Raw genomic sequence first — 16,108 nt, forward strand, 5'->3', positions numbered from 1 at the left:
CCCGAGGGAGGCAGAGAAAGGTTCTCTGCTCTACCCGCTTTCCACACGCCGCTGGAGATGCGCTCTCAGCTGTCCTGGCAGCTCTCGTGTCCTCCCCGCCTCCGGGCAGTTTCACCGGGAAATGCTCGGGTGGGTGAGGTCTGCGCTCTGCCCCTGACCACGTGCCTGGCAGCACTCAGTAACCGGGTGCCAAACGAATGGGGTCAGTGATAGACCAGATAGGCCAGGGGTAGGTGTTCACAGCAGTTAAAAAAAAAAAGTAAAAACCCACCGCAAAGCTCTCTCCGTTCTGACTTCACCCTGTCTTCCGTGAGCCATGTGATGGGGTGGTGAGAATGGTCGCTTGAGAACTGGACTGATCCCGTCTGTATCCCAGATTCATCTCTCACTAGCAAAGTGGTCTTGCCTCAGTTTCCCCACTTGTGAAATGGGGAGAACAAAGGTACTTAGCCACAGGATTGCTGTGAACATTAACTTAATCTAAGTTGTGATGCTCTTAAAATCGTGCCGGGCACAAAATAAACCTGCAGCAGATGTTAGTTAATACTGATCGATCACAAAAATAATCTAAAATCTCTCCGAGATCCCAGTCCTTCATCCTGTCAGGCTGGGGTTGGAATGGAATTCATTGTGACTCACAAGTTAGAGCTGGAGTCGTCACCCACATTGTTTGTAGGAGACATTGGTTACTTTTCCATATGCTCTAAATGTCTCCTTCTGGGAACTACCCCATCCCATCCCCATGTATTCTGAAATGAAAAAGCAGTTCTTTTGAAATTTGAGAGCAGCCCTCTGACCACACAGTTCTTCCAAAGTTACAACCACCGTTCTGACAAAGTAGAATGACCACTTAAGAAGCTACATTACAGTTTATTGTGATCCTGATTCAGTCCAAGGTGATTATTGAAATCATCTCTACGGTATTTTATGTTTCAAAGGCAGCACCATTTAGAGTCAGCTATTGCGTTGTTTTAAAACACATGATTCCAACATTAAGAGATTTCTACTTATTCATGATTTTAGTGCATCTTGGGTCATATGATTTAAAGTCATAAATTCCTGAGTTTCGATGCTGCCCTCAACACCAGGTGGGAGAGCATGCCTCCCCAGACCTACATCTGTAGTGCTTCTGATGTTCTCCCCAGGCCATCTTCACTTGCCCAGGGAGGCCAGGTAGGCATACCAGAACAGAGCCACCAGGTTGGCAAAAAGCACCCGGAACTGCCAAAGAGAACACATGTGAGTCAGACAGGCCGCTGGGAAGTGGGAGATCCCCCACTCACCTTCCCACCACCCCACTTAGAGTTACCTTCTCTCTCTTGTCCTATGGAAGAAGGCGTCCTCTGTCTAAAGCACATCTCTGCTTAGGCTTGGAATCCCATCCTGCCTGGCTCTTTAGGGGTGGCACTGCACAGAATTGTATCTCTTTTTCTGCCCATCCCACAAGCAGCTCCACATCTGCATCTAGACATGGTCATACTTCTCCTGCTTTGCCTCACGCTCTCTTCTACCCTCGTTTCTCCCCATCTCTTCACAAACTTCTTGAAAGAATTTTCTATGCCCGCAACGTCTTCTTTTCTACTTCCCCATCCACTCCCAGAGTCACTGCCATCCAGCTTCAGCCCCTATTGATCCACTGAAATTGCTCCTGTGAAGGTCACTGGTAAGTGTTATTACTAAAGTTATTGGAAACCTCTCAATTTTTATGATTTTACTTTAACTCCTTGTAACATGTATGCAAAACCAAGACTTAAGGAAAACTACAGATTATTGAAAGAACAAAAAAGCTGATAGAAAGTTATCTTCAGTGGAGAAGGGACCCCACAACCTCTGGCCAAAAGGTCAGGCTGGCCCCTACCTGCAGAGGGACGTAGTTGATGTTAATGAACTGGAGTGGTGTCCAGACTTTCCAGTTCATCTGCAGCGATGGCCAGAAACCTCTTCTCATCTTAGCAGAAAAGGCAGCCATATCTTTTCGCTAGAAACAATGGAAAATAACACATGGTGGGCGATCCCCTCTGCTGATCAGAACTGTAAGCCAGGGTACCAAAATCTGGAGGCCCCCAAACCCTAGCACAATGATCAGAAAACTAAACTGTAGCATTTTATTTTGTTTGACTTACAAGCAGGTGATGCAGACATATACTTTATGAGCAGTGCAGATATAAGGAGCTAACAAACTAGTTGGCAAAATCATTAGTTAGAACAGGGAGGCAGCAGGCTGCTCACCCTGTGGGTAGGGATTGTCAGTGGCCCTCATCACTGCTTTACACAGCTCATCTGATGATGAGATTCACGCTGCTGGCCCTGGCACCAAATCTGCTAGGAGCTGAGTTGTCAATTCTTTCCAAATTAATCTCTGAAGTTAATGCATTTCTAATCAAAACTTGTCAGGACTGTAAAAAAAAACAGACCTTGATATATTGATTCTTAAATGTCATCCGGAAGAATAAATGCACAGGAATAGCCATTTTGAAAAAGAAAGGCCTACCTTACTTGATAACAAAAAACACCATAAAATGATCGTAATTAAAATGGTCTGGTAGTGACGGAGGAAAAAAGGTATATCAATGGAAATTAATAGACTTTAGCAAAAGAACAGATCTGTACATATGGGAATGAGAATATGATAAAGTCAGCATTCTAAAACACTGAGATTGCTAAATAAATAGTAAGAAGACAATTGGCTAAGTGGAAAAAAATCAAGACAGACCTTCCCACTGTAAACAAAAAATAAACCATAAGGATTTTAGAGGAAAGTATAGGAAATATAATATTTCTATTATCTTTGGGTATATCAAGATGGGCAAAATAAAACCATAAGAGTAAAAGAGAGTATAGGAGCTTATTTCCATTCTCTTCCTTTAAGGAGGCCCACAAAAAACAACTGACGGATCTGAGTGCCTGAAATTTAAAAACTTCTGTACAGAGAAAGAAACTATAAATGGTTTTATTTACATAACTTTAACTTTTTAACTTTATGTAAATGATTTATATGAAGTTAAAAGGTAAAGTAAAATAGGGAAATATTTGTGACCTGTTTTTGGCAAAGCATTGATATCCTTAATATAGAAAGGACTCTTACAAATCAGTAAGAAAAAAGTGAACACTCCAACAGAAAATAAGCAAAGTTCACAGAAGAAATACAAATAGCAGATAAACGTATAAAAGGTGTTCAACCTCATAAATAAAGATACATAAATTAAGATATTTTTCACCTATTAAATCACAAATTATTTAAAACAAAAATAATATCACGGGTCAAGAATGTGGGGAAGTAAACCTCACTGGAGGAATTAGACCACAGTGTTGTGAGGATTTAATGCGTGCTCAGTGCAGAGCTTGGAACAACACAAGTGCTCAATAAATGTTAGCTGTTACCATTATATACCACTGCTGTGACCACAGGAAACCTGGGTGGCATAATGGGTAAGTGCTACAGCTGCTAACCAAGAGGCTGGCAGTTCGAATCCACTAGGTGCTCCTCGGGAACTCTACGGGCAGTTCTACTTTGTCCTATAGGTCCACTATGAGTCAGAATTAACTCGATGGAAACTGGTTTGGTTTTTTGGTTTGGTGTGAGCAAAAACGAGTACAATCTTTGGAGAACAATTCTAAGAATTAAACAAGGACCCTTACACAATACATACAGGCATAAAACAATGGGATGCTGTGCAGCCTAGAACACGTCTATGATGAAAAATTACAGGATGCAGACACATTGCTAGTGGTGGTGATAGGTGCTGTCTGGTTGGTTCCAACTCATAGCGGCCCAACCCTGTTTACAACTGAATGAAACACTGCCCAATCCTGTGCCATCCTCACAGTCACTGCTATGTTTGAGCCAACTGTTGCAGTAACTGTGTCAATCCATCTTGTTCAGGGTCTTCCTCTTTTTCACTGACCCTCTACTTCACCAAGCAAGATGTCCTGATAACACGTCCAAAGTACAGGAGATGAAATCACATCATCCTGGCTCTACTTCTTCCAAGACATATACATGTATGTATTTATATGTAAACGTATACGCACTTCTTCTTTTTGGCCCCCACACTTCTCCTGTGTGGTTCCCTTGACTTCCTACCTCAGATTTGCTAAGAACTTCCCAAACATTTCTTTTTACTTAACAGTAATCAAAGTTTCAACATCTTTCCTAATTCTTCCCAGGGTCACTTTAGAAAACAACGGGTGTCCTTCACAACAAGAACTGGAGATACTGTTTCCAAATAAAACCTAAGGGAGAGGCATTTATCTGGTGTGATCGGTTGAACAAATTACTTTCAGGGTAGAACGTGACACATCAGACATACAGTACAACCCAACCCCCTTTCTCTCAGATGAAGACTGTAAACTAGGAAGGGAGACTTGTATAGGACACGTTTCAGAGAACAGACATGCAGGGTGTTATACATGGACACACCTCCCATGCAAGTTGATTCAGATTCTAAGTTTATGTGACTAAGTTAGCCTCTCCAGAGCACTTGCAGTGTTCCAGGCACTGTTAGCACAGGCTCTGAAGTATCATTCGAAGTTCTTGAACTTTTTGTGTCACGAATCTCCTTGGCACTCCGGTAAAGCCTGTGGACTCCTCTCAGAATAATGATTTGTCATGTATGGGATTACAAAGGAAACTGATTATATCAGTTATCTATCAGTCTGAATCAACTCGATGGCAACAGGTTAGTACATGAGGAGCCCTGGTGGCACAGTGGTTAAGAGCTACAGCTGCTAACGAAAAGGTCAGCAGTTTGAATCCACCAGCCACTCCTTGGAAACCCTGTGGGGCAGTTCTGCTTCTCTAGGGCCATAGGGTCACTGCGAGTCTGAATCAACTTGCTGGAAATGGGTTTTTAGTATATGTGCTTCTTTACCTTAAGTGATAAAATCTAATGGCAGATCCAGTAACTACTGAAAATCTCCAAGTAGTGATGAACATAAGTGATATTTCAAGATACAGACTAACAAGAGTCTCCCTCCTAAACGAAGAGCTATAGTAGGGACCACGGCAGAGACCCACCTCTAGAAAGTTCATGATGAAGAAGAAGAACAACAGGAAGGCTGGGGCAAAGATGAGGCGATCCAGAAGGAGCCTCTTGACTCCTGCCAAGGGGACGTCAGAGGGGATCCAGTGTTCCATGAAGAGGTAGAAGAAGTGACTCAGCGGCCCTGTGAAGAAGAACCTGAGGCCCCGAGCTGGGTGTGACCCGGACTGTGGTCCTCTGGGCGCACTTCTCTTTGCTCCAGCTTCACCCAAAATCCCAGGTCCTGAACCCCACCTCCCTAATATACCATCGATACTGACTACCCAACTAGGCGTGGGCCTAGAAAGCATACTTTCTTTGATACTGCTTCAGGCATTATTTTTTTGCCTCGAACAGACCTGACTTGTTCATGTCTTGGGTCCTTTTCACTTGCTGTTCCCTTTACTGGAGATGCTTTTCCCCCTAGTCTTCTTGAGGTCAGCTTCTTGTCAACATTGTCATTTCCAATACCCTTCTCAGAGAGGCCCTTCCCAACTGCCCTAGCCAATGTGTGCACCTACCTCCAGCCACACTCTATTCCAGGGTCCTGTTTTATTTTATTCATAGCATTTATCACCACATATAATTCTGTCATCTCTTCAGTTATAGAGTGCCTTCTCACCCCTACAACGTAAATGCCACAAGGTTCATGTCTCTTTCGTTCACTATTGTATCCCAGGTTCCTAGAATAAGGTCTGGCTCACAGAAGGGGCTCAGTAATAAATAAAGAGATGGACCTCTGGCATTGGAGCTTTTCATTAAACTCTCAGGTATACAAGGATAAAAACTGGGGCTGTACATGGACTCATATGTATTGCTATTCATTCCAAAGGGTAGGCTACTTGGGAGATACCGCCACACATCTCAGCAATAAAAGCAGAGGCAGGGACCCAGGGGTCTTTCAGTTTCTGGCTTTGAAATAGTCTTTAAATAAGTGGTTCTTGGTTTTTCCTCCACTCCACCATAGGATGTTAAATGACCTATAGCAGAGATTCTTAGCAGGGAAGAGAACTGAAATCTTGGGAATAGGAAAACTTATATAATTTGATACCAGCTTCCTGTATGGCTGTAAAATCCTCCCTCTCTGGAGAATTACTGCAATGAATACATTAAGAAAAACCTGTGATGACTACAGTCAGCATGCTTGCTGTCATTTATTCCAGCAACACACCTTCTTTCTATTCCTCCAACATTAGCTTGGTCCTCGTCAGGACCTTTGCACTTACTGTTTCCTGTATTTTCAGTTTCTTAAACATTGAATTAAAACTTCACTAGCTGCAGAAGACTTCAACATAATCCATCCATAACATTATAGTTAGACGAAACAGCTCACATTGGATTTAATTGGTTCGGAAGGTGGTTCAGAAGCTGGACATTCTTCAGGATAACTATGCATTTCTTTTCTGGAGGTTTACACTATGAAAATAACAATAGGAACTAGCTAGTCATATTTGGTGTTTCAGTCAGTTTTTCTCTTCCATGAGCTCAAATACTTTCGGGGTCTTTGAATCTTGATGTCTGATTTTAAGTTCCAGTGAGCTCCCTGTCCTTGTCTCTCAGCCCAATTAGGACAGCCACCTTCTGCCCAATTAGAAATAAAAACCCACATTAAACTCTCAAATAAGTGAATGAGAGGAGATAACTCTAATGCCATTCTGATTTTTCCCATGATTGCTTCAGTTGTTTTTTTTTTTTTTAATTTTCCAAATTAGATAATTTCAAAAAAATTTTTTTGGTACTGGCTTAGTTGGCACTTAGTCTGCCTTCTGGGTAAACCAGCCCTAGTGACACTCACCCATAAATGGCATATCTGAGAGGCCCACTGACATCTAGATTTTGAGAGCAGTTTTCTTTTTTCCGCTTCTTCTCAATCATCTGGGCCAGGAAGTTCCCAAGTGCCGACAATGAACCACTGTGGACAGAGAAGTAATCAGAAAACAGGAGCAACCAGCATGAGGGTGTCCCTTTCCTGCCTGTGAATCAGCAGGCTGCTCAGAGACCCTGCTATGGATGGTTGGAGGTAAGTCCTTATTGAAGAAGCTCCAGATTCCTAAACAGGAAACAGATCTTCACACACACACACAGAGTACAAGCAAAATTGGAAATTGGATGGATTGTATCCACGTCAATACCTTGGTTGTGAAATAATATTGCAAGATGTTACTGTTGGGGAAATGTGCAAAGTGTACAAATACAGGGATCTTTCTGTATTATTACAACTGCATGTGTACATTCTTATCACAATAAAAATTTCTATTACACGAAAAAAAAGGTGGAGACAAGCTCCCTCATGGCTGTCTGTAGCTGCCAAAATTCTTAGGATGATGAAGACTTTTTGATCTGGTCCTTGGCTACCTCTCCTTTCCTCTCTCTCCTGCTCACTGTTCATTTCCTCCAGCAACAGAGACCTTTCCTCTACTCCTCACTTCTTACTGTGTCCTGTGTCTGTGCTGTTCTTTCTGTTGATAGATTCTGCTTCAGTTCTTACATGGCTGGCTCCCTCCATTCATCCAGGCCTCTGTTCAAACATCATCTCCTGTCGTGGATTAAATTGTGTCCCCCAAAAATATGTGTCAACTTGGCTAGGCCATGATTCCCAGTATTGTGTGGCTGTCCTCCTTTTTGTGATTGGATGTAATTGTCCTACATTTGGCAATGTGTTTTAAATTCTAACCTCTATATGTTAATAGGAGCTCTGGTGGCACAGTGGTTAAGACCTCGGCTGTTAAACCAGCTGCTCTTTGGGAACTCTATGGGGCAGTTCTACTCTGTCCTACAGGGTCACTGTGAGTGGGAATTGACTCGACAGCAATGGGAATGGGAATATGTCAACAAGGCAGGATCAGTGTGGGGTGTATCTGAAGTCACATCCCTGCCTGAGTCACACCTCACTACCAACAAGAAAGAAGAGCTGGGAATGGAGCACATCTTTTGGACTCAGAGTTCCTGCACTAAGAACCTCCTAGACTCAACACACATGGAGCTCACCAAGGAATGCCGGGCCCACGGATGCTGAAACGAGACAGGGACCTTTCCCCAGAGCCAACAGAAACAAAGCCTTCCCCTAGAGCTGGAGTTCTGAATTCAGACTTCTAGCCTCCAAAACTGTGAGAGAATAAATTTCTGTTTGTTAAAGCCATCCACTTGTGGTATTTCTGTGATAGCAGTACTGGATAACTAAGACACCTGCTCAGCAAAAACTTCCATGACTATATATTTGCTTTGGTTTAGTTCTTCACTAGGATGTAAACTACATGAAGGTAGAGATTTTGAGATTGCTGTAGGCCCAGTACACAGTGAGCACTCCATACATATTTACAAAATGCTGAATGAATGGAAGGGGGTGAACTTATAAAAGAAATTAATTAAAAGTAATAGAAGCCAGAGATGTCTCATAAAAAGTTCAGTATTCCAAATCAAAGGGCAGAGCTTTTTGTTGTCAACTCCCTGATGAGATGTTTTCTCCCAAACGCAAAGCTGTCCAAAGAAAATGAACCTCTCAAATACCTCCCACTCTGTCTAACCCTTCTCTGCCGTCCTCACAAGGCGTTTACCTAACACTCCAGTCTAATTCTCAGAAGAAATGCATGTACTAACAAGCCATAAGGTTGCAGAGGCTTAGCGTGAAGACAGAGGGAACAGTGCAGACAAGCTGGGCTGCGTCACATCTCTCCACCCGGGTCCCGTCTGCTCTGGGGACTGCCGGTTACCTTGAGGGCAGAGAGTTTGACTGTAGGACATCTTTCATTTTGTGCCTTCCTTTTTTTTTTTTTTTTTTGGTTTGGCTCCCTAATTTCCACATATTAGAGTGCATAACAATCATTTTTAAGGACCAAATACACAAAATCATAGACATGGGCTTTCTGGTTAATTTAAGAGCTTTGAAGGGTCATTTCAATACATAGCAATTTTGCATTTCCCACCCAAACCCCTTGATAAGATGCATTTGTTAGGTGGGACCCTGCCCCAGGCTGACCTGCTCAGGGTGACAGTGCCCCAGGCTAACCCTGTCCTGGACTGACAATGCTCTGGGCTGACCAAGCTCTGGGCTGACAGCACCCCAGGCTGACCATACAACTGGCTGACAGTGTCCCCGGCTGACCGTGCTACAGGCTGACAGTGTCCCAGGCTGACCATGCTACGGGCTCATAGTGCCCCAGGCTGACCGTGCCCCGGGCTGACAGTGCCCCAGGCTGACCGTGCTACGGGCTGAGGCTGACAGTGCCCCAGGCTGACCGTGCTACGGGCTGAGGCTGACAGTGCCCCAGGCTGACCGTGCCCCGGGCTGACAGTGTCCCCGGGCTGACAGTGTCCCCGGGCTGACAGTGCCCTGCAGCCTTCTACGCTTCGCGCCCGGCCGCCCTTTCCCTCCGCGCGGCCGCTCCGCGCAGACCTGGTGGCCGCCTTGGTGAGCACCGGGTAGAGACGCAGGAGGAGCAGGTACTGGGCAAGCGCCCGCCGCGGGAGCGCCCCGAACCCGGCCTCGGCCCGCAGCTTCGAGACAGCCGGCGCCATCACCTCTCCCGCCCGGGTCGCCGACCCCACCACGGACCCGCTGAGTCCAGGGAGCTGCGCGAGGACAGCCTGACATTTCCCGCCCGACCACGGCCCGCATCACCGCCCCGGGCCGGACCCTGGGTGCGCAGCGCGCGCCTGCGCACACTTTACCCTCAGTCCCTAACGGGCCACCTCCCCTCGGGCGCCGTCGGTGATTGGCGCGCCACGGGGCGGAACGCGCGCCTGCGCACACTTCACCCCAGAGCCTGACGAGCCAACCTTCCGGAGCACCGTCGGCGATTGGCTGTCTGCAGGGGGGGGCGCGCCGCACCTCTTGATTGGACAACGTCGGCGAGAGCGTACTTCCGGTCTCTCGCGAGAGTTGGTCGGAGCGCGCCAAATTCCTCTCGGGAAAGGATCCTCCGGCGCGGCCGGGAGCGGTGCGATGGTTCTGCACAACAGCGGGCGGCGGCGCGCGGAGCCGAGCGCGGACGGCGAGGCCAGCCGGTGAGAGCCGACCTTGCCCTTCCCGGGCACGGGGCGTCCGCAGGGCTCCACGGTGTTCTGAGGCGCGTTTGGCGCTGCAGCCGCTGAGCCCCTAGGAAGCGCCCGTGGGGATGATGCCGGGGCCGCCGGGCCGCCACAGAGCGGGGTCGGGAAACGCCGAACGGACGAGGGAGGTCACGTTTGTGCAGCAGCGTCAAAACCGCACGGCCTGTGCGGGCGGCCGCGGGGCGGTGTGCGCAGCCGCCGGTAGGAAAGGGAGTTGCGGCGTGAGAGCTGGGGCGCGGCGATCCCTGGTCGTTGTTGTCTTCTGTGAAGGGTCTAGGCTTGCAGTTAAGAGAACCGTTTCTGGGGCAGAAAGCAGTCTTCTGGCAATGATGGGTTTGGTGTCCTGCCCAGAATTTATTAACTTGGGTGCTACCGTATGTGTTTGTAGTTTCGTGAACAGATTTGCACACTTCTGGAAAAATCAAAGAATAAGAATCTCCATCTTAGCCTTTGACCGTTTTAACATTTTCATTGAGGAAAAACTTGAAATGTGCACAGCATTAGAAAGTACAGTGAACCTTTGGGTAGCCATCACCTGGCTTTTGGCATTTATTGACGTTTTCCTTCGGTCAGTTTTGGTGGCTTGTTCAGGTTTTTTCCAGCTTCCTGTTTTGGTATAAAAGGTGTTCTTCACCTTTTTCTCTCCTCTTTTCTCTGTTACCCACACAACGCAAGGACCCACCTCTAGGAACAGCTGCGAATGACCAACGACTGTAGTGATTCTCCCTCCCTACCCCCACTGGGGTCGAGGCAGCTGGGACTCACTCCAGAGGCTCTTCTAAATTAAAGTAATGTTTTCTTTTTGAGAATCACTGGTGTATAGTTTTACAAAAACATTACCTCTATTGTTTCTTATTCTTTTTCCATGGAGTAGTTTACAGTGCATGAACCACTCTGCTATGTACATCTCTGTTACTTTCAAGGCAAGGCAAAAGTGGATTTCCTCATTTGGTAATAGGGATGTATCACACAGCTAGTGGCGGTGAGGATTCAATCCCTGCTTTCCTCACCCCTTATCCAAGTGTTTTTTGTTCATCATCACTTTGTTGTCTTTCACAGTATTATTATTATTATTACTTAGATATTTGTATTTACGGCTCACCTGGTTCCACAGTTATATTTGCAATCTTCCATAAAATCTGTATAATAAAAATAAATTCAGGATGGAGGGAAGCTATAAATTGAGAGTCAAGAACCTGGGAGGGAAACAGGATGCAGATTAGGTAGGCCAAGTATAGTAATACGGAGCTTTTTGGTGGTCAAAGCAAAATGTCAACATGATTAGATGTGTGCTTCCTTTTAGCCACAAGGAGAGAACACAAAAGCTTTTTACTGACAGCTCTGCACAAAATTCTTCACAGAGGAGAGATTGAGTGCTGTGTTGGTTAATAACAACGACAATAATAATGATGATAGCTAATAGTTATTGTGCTAAATGGTTTATATTCATCATTTCATCGACTCCTAATGGAAAACCCTGTGAAGTATATACTACTATTATCTACATTGTGTTCTTGAAACCAGGGCTTAGAGATGTGAAGCAATTTACCTGAGTTCATGATTGCAGTGTGCAGGGATGCACTATGAGAGAAAGCCTGTGCTCTTATCCATTTCTCTTCACTGCCTCCCCATGTCCTCAGTGATGCCCTTACAAAAGGTGTTAGGCTGTCGTCATAATAGAAAGTATTAATAATAGCTACCATTTAGCTTTTACTATGTGTTAGACCCTGTTCTAAATGCTTTACATGAATTAGCTCATTTAATCCTTAATACTATGAAATAGGTATGTTCCTGAGGAGTGAAAAGTAGTGGCAGGGAAGGAATGAACATCCGTGAAGAGCTGGGGAGAGAACTCCTTTGACTTCTGAATTATTGTATAACAACCTACGTTGCCCTATTCTGTGGAAGACACACATGAACAGCTTTTAGGGAAATAGTGTCAAGAGAGCAGCCTGCAACAAAGAACTACTCTATCTGTGCATATGCTTGTGTGGCAGAGTCCAGGAGGCGGAACAGTTGGAGCCTGGTTGTTTCTGCACAACAAATGTATACTTAACCATCCCTATTCACCATCTCCCACCACTTTGCCGACACCAACTCTAAACGTATATATTTTCTTGGCTCACTGCTTAATGAAGTAGCTCATTTATTAAGACAAAAAGGCACAAGGATTTGGTTCTTACTTATACGTTTTTGAGAAATGGAGAATATATGTGGCTTAGAAAGTAAATAAGGGTTCTGGCCAAAAAATATACAGACTTCAGAATCTCAGGACTGGTTTAAAAAAGAAGCTAGCAAGCCATTTCTGCTTTTCAAGCTAAAATACTAATAAAAGGAAATGCTGTAGTTATTCTGGTCCATCCATATGGGATCACACCTGTGGAGTTAAAGCTAGTGAACAAGTTGGGGAGAATCTAAGCCCTGGAATCAGAACAGGTTTGGTATGAATAGTTCTTTGTGGTGGTAAAAAATCTTCATCAGGCACTTTAATTTAAGGTTTACAGCAAAAAACTTATGAAGAGTTATTACAGATTCTAACCAGAAGAGGCTTGGGAAGTTTGAGGGAGATGTATTGGTATTGGTACTATAGAGCAGAGAAAAACGAGTTTGCTCCTTTTGTTGTTACTAAAAAAAAAGTTGAGGTATATCCTTCCATAACCTCACAGAACAATATTGTGTTTCCATTTTTATCCATATTTGATTTTTCTGACAGCTAGACCTGCATTTTCAAGGTATAGGTGGTTTTGCTTCAACAGATGTTTCCATAACACCAGTTAGCTCCCATGTGATTGGTAAATAGGGAAATGATGTCAGTAAAATGTGGAGATTGAAACGGTTCATTAGTGATTGTTCCCAGGCAGAGGGAATTGGAATGGAGGGAATGGAATTTTAACCCTCGGTAGGAAAGGAGAAAGCCTTAAATGGTGTGTTGCTCAGATATGTGCTCTTTTAGTTCTGTTGAGCATGTACACCTGGGCCTCCCTTCTCAGAGATGTGCACCTCTGCCTTACACTGTTCTCAGTGTGGCAGGTCACACTTTTCTCCTGTGCTCAGAGGTCTCAGTATTCACAAGGCAGTGTTTCCACTCTCTTGTTTTAAGAAAAAAATTATTTTGAGATAGTTGTACATTGTTAGGCAGTTGTAAGAAATAATACAGAGAGAGAGCCAGTGTGCCCTTCACCCAGTTTCCCCCAATGGTAACATGTTGCATAGCTATAGTACTGCATCACATCCGGGAATGTGACACTGATGCCACGCATCCACGCTCTTCAGATTTCACTAGTTGTACACGCGCTCACACTTGTGTGTGTATGTTCAGTTCTGTGCAGCTTTATCACATGTAGATTTGTGTGATCACTAAGACAGTCAAAATACACAACAGTTCTATCTTAACAATTCCTTATGCTACCCTTTTGTAGCTACAGCCACCCTGCTCCCAGTCTCTGGCAACCATTAATCTGTTCTCCATCTCTAATTTTGTGATTTTAAGAATGCTATTTAAATGGAATCATGTTGTTGCATTCCATGAGTCCATTCTGACTCATAGCAACTCTATAGGACAGAGCAGAACTGCCTCATAGGTTTTTCTAGGCTGAAATCTTAACAGAAGCAGATCGCCAGGTCTTCTGTGGGGCAGCTGGTAGGTTCAAACCACCATACAGTAGTTTTTTGGCGTTGGCTTTTTTTCATTCAGCATAATTCCCTTGAGAAGCATCCAAGTTGCGTGTGTACCAACAGTTTGTTCTTTTTTAATGCTGAGTGGCATTCCATGGTGTGGATGTACCACAGATTGTTTAACTCTGCCTTTTGAAGAACTGCCACTTTTTGGCTGTCATGAGTAAAGCTGCTGTGAACGTTCCTGAGGCAGTACGCGGCCACGATCATTGTTTGTGTTCTGCTTAGAAAGTTGCGTAGATTTTGAGTGATCTGCCCTAATCGTATCTTCCCATGAGTCTTATTATTTTAACAAACTGCTTTGCCAAACACGAGGTTTTTTAGGAGTGTATGTACCGTGTTATAGCCGTAACACTTAAATTAGGTAAATTAAGGGTTGTGTGAGTAGATGGCATTGTGAAAATGAAGACTGGATTTTCCCTCCTCCTTTTCCTCAGGGATGACGGGCCCTCTTCTTCAGTCTCGGCACTCAAGCGCTTGGAGCGAAGTCAATGGACAGATAAGATGGATTTGCGGTTTGGTTTTGAGAGGCTGAAGGAGCCTGGAGAGAAGACAGGCTGGCTCATCAACATGCATCCTGTAAGCACCTGGACTTTGCCTTCACTCATTCTCCAACTTGGCCAGGCAATGGCATCCCTTCTTGTAGTGTATTTCTTGTCTGAGAATGGTTGAACATAGTGGAGACCTGTTGATTGTTTGAACGGCATTGAGCGCGCCACAGAGAGGCCACTGTGGAAGGACTGAGGTGAAGGTCCACCATCAGAATTCAGCTTTCAAGGATTATGAGAGAAATCCCAGTGTGGAGGCTGTTGTGGTATACTCCTTAAGAATGAGGCTGGTAGCATTTACGCGGGGGTGGAGTTAAGAGCTAGAAGGGAAGGATTTTATTTGTAAAGTGCTCAGTTTCCCACAGAGTAGAAGGAAAAGAGCTCTTGTACTATGGAAAGGATAATTTTGTGCCCCTGTTGACTGTAATATTCTCTTTCAGACTGAGGTTTTAGATGAAGATAAGCGCTTAGTCAGTGCAGTAGATTACTACTTTATTCAAGACGATGGGAGCAGATTTAAGGTAAGCCATGCGCCTGAAGAAGCTAAAACCCACTCAGTGATGAGTTGCAGGGTCTAAAATGACAAGAATTCACTTAGCTCTGTGATTGTTCAGGAGCGGGACGAGGCAGCTTTTAGTGTGCACCTGCCTGCAGTCTGTCGAGAACACGTGACCCATTGGAGGATCACTGGTCATCATTCGAGATTTCCTAAAAGACATTAATTAGCTCATCAGGACTCTGAATGGTGAACAGTGTCTCTTAGATTCTTGCTCCTGAGACCTGAGCTGATCCTCTTTTCCTATTGTGCTAACTTTCTTCGGTGACCTTTCAGTCAAGGGTGCGTTGGGGCTGTTCATGGCTTATAAACAGCCTGTCTTCATTTTTTAATTTCTCATCGTCCCTGGGTGGGTTGTTGACTCTTTTGCAGGTGGCGTTACCCTATAAGCCATATTTCTACATTGCAACCAGAAAGGTAAGCTTACATTTCATAGAGCAGGCCATATGACCTGAGCCTTATTCTTTGGCGGGCTTTGGGTTTTGGAAATCAGAAAACTTTTAGGGATACAGGCACAGAAACAAATAGACTTTACTAATGGAAAGTCCTTTAATTCTCATCCTGATTCAGGGCTGTGAACGAGAAGTTTCATCTTTTCTCTCCAGGAAGTTTCAGGGTAAAATTGCTAAAGTGGAGACTGTCCCCAAAGAAGATCTGGACTTGGTAGGTATAACCCATGCCTTCCAGGGGTCAGTGAGGCTGTTGCCCCCACTGTCTGTGCCAAGTGAGCTGGGAAGGAGCTAGAAAGGCAGGTTGTCTATTCATGACCCAGGGAGTAATTAATGATGGGAAGGGGGTATGGTTGACTGGGCTTTAGCGACTGTGCGTAAATCTTCTTCAAAGAGCTCTCCCAGCATTAGTCAGTGCCCTGTGCGAGGCTGAGCAAGGTGCTGTGGAGTTACCAACTCTGTGATTGATGTGTATTTACCTTTGAGTCTTTACCCCCTCGTTTTCTCTCACCATCAAAGCCCTGTTCTCTTGAATTCACGAATACAACCTCTTCGCTTTACAGCCAAATCATTTAGTGGGTTTGAAGCGAAATTACATTAAACTGTCCTTTAACACGGTTGAGGATCTTGTCAAAGCGAGGAAGGAGATTTCCCCTGCAGTGAGGAAGAACCGAGAGCAGGACCATGCCGGCGACACCTACACGGCTATGCTCTCCAGGTACATGCCGTTTTCTTAAGCAAAGCAGCTAGTTGGTCCTGAATGACTGTTTTCCTGTTTTTTCTTAAGGTATAAGATGAATAGGAGGTGTA

At 44.8% G+C, this 16,108-nt stretch overlaps 2 protein-coding genes across 9 annotated transcripts in view; one reads left to right on the plus strand and one right to left on the minus strand.

Moving 5' to 3' along the window:
- Positions 1-827: 827 nt before the first annotated feature.
- PXMP2 (peroxisomal membrane protein 2) lies at positions 828-9,684 on the minus strand. 4 transcript variants are annotated; one of them, XM_049866459.1, is made up of 5 exons: positions 9,415-9,684; positions 6,817-6,933; positions 5,018-5,180; positions 1,859-1,978; positions 828-1,648 (listed from the first exon to the last, which is right to left on the minus strand). In XM_049866459.1, the coding sequence occupies exons 1-5, from the start codon at positions 9,534-9,536 to the stop codon at positions 1,619-1,621; spliced, it is 552 nt and encodes a 183-aa protein (XP_049722416.1). In that variant the 5' UTR covers positions 9,537-9,684; the 3' UTR covers positions 828-1,618. The 4 variants fall into 4 exon arrangements, 3 of the variants coding, with proteins under 3 accessions (XP_049722416.1, XP_049722417.1, XP_049722415.1); XR_007514947.1 differs by having other exon boundaries at positions 830-1,221; positions 1,310-1,978; XM_049866460.1 differs by having other exon boundaries at positions 830-1,407.
- A 214-nt stretch (positions 9,685-9,898) lies between these two features.
- The window catches only part of POLE (DNA polymerase epsilon, catalytic subunit), a 54,725-nt gene continuing 48,515 nt past the window's right edge, over positions 9,899-16,108 (plus strand). For all 5 annotated transcript variants that reach the window (XM_049866303.1, XM_049866307.1, XM_049866305.1 and 2 more), the window contains exons 1-6: positions 9,899-10,025; positions 14,183-14,324; positions 14,734-14,814; positions 15,222-15,266; positions 15,420-15,512; positions 15,862-16,016. In XM_049866303.1, the coding sequence (XP_049722260.1) occupies positions 9,964-10,025; positions 14,183-14,324; positions 14,734-14,814; positions 15,222-15,266; positions 15,420-15,512; positions 15,862-16,016 (578 nt within the window). In that variant the 5' untranslated portion in view covers positions 9,899-9,963. The remainder of the gene's footprint in view (positions 10,026-14,182; positions 14,325-14,733; positions 14,815-15,221; positions 15,267-15,419; positions 15,513-15,861; positions 16,017-16,108) is intronic.

Source organism: Elephas maximus, chromosome 22, assembly GCF_024166365.1.
Source record: "Elephas maximus indicus isolate mEleMax1 chromosome 22, mEleMax1 primary haplotype, whole genome shotgun sequence".
In the NCBI taxonomy this organism is placed as follows: domain Eukaryota; kingdom Metazoa; phylum Chordata; class Mammalia; order Proboscidea; family Elephantidae; genus Elephas; species Elephas maximus.

Excerpts from the sequence above, each read along its gene's own strand:
- PXMP2 (XM_049866458.1), bottom strand. The coding sequence starts at position 9,536 with ATGGCGCCGGCTGTCTCGAAGCTGCGGGCCGAGGCCGGGTTCGGGGCG. Across the intron at positions 6,934-9,414 it reads CTCACCAAGGCGGCCACCAG|TGGTTCATTGTCGGCACTTG; the intron begins GTCTGCGCGGAG and ends CTCTGTCCACAG. Across the intron at positions 1,222-1,858 it reads TCAACTACGTCCCTCTGCAG|TTCCGGGTGCTTTTTGCCAA; the intron begins GTAGGGGCCAGC and ends TCTCTTTGGCAG.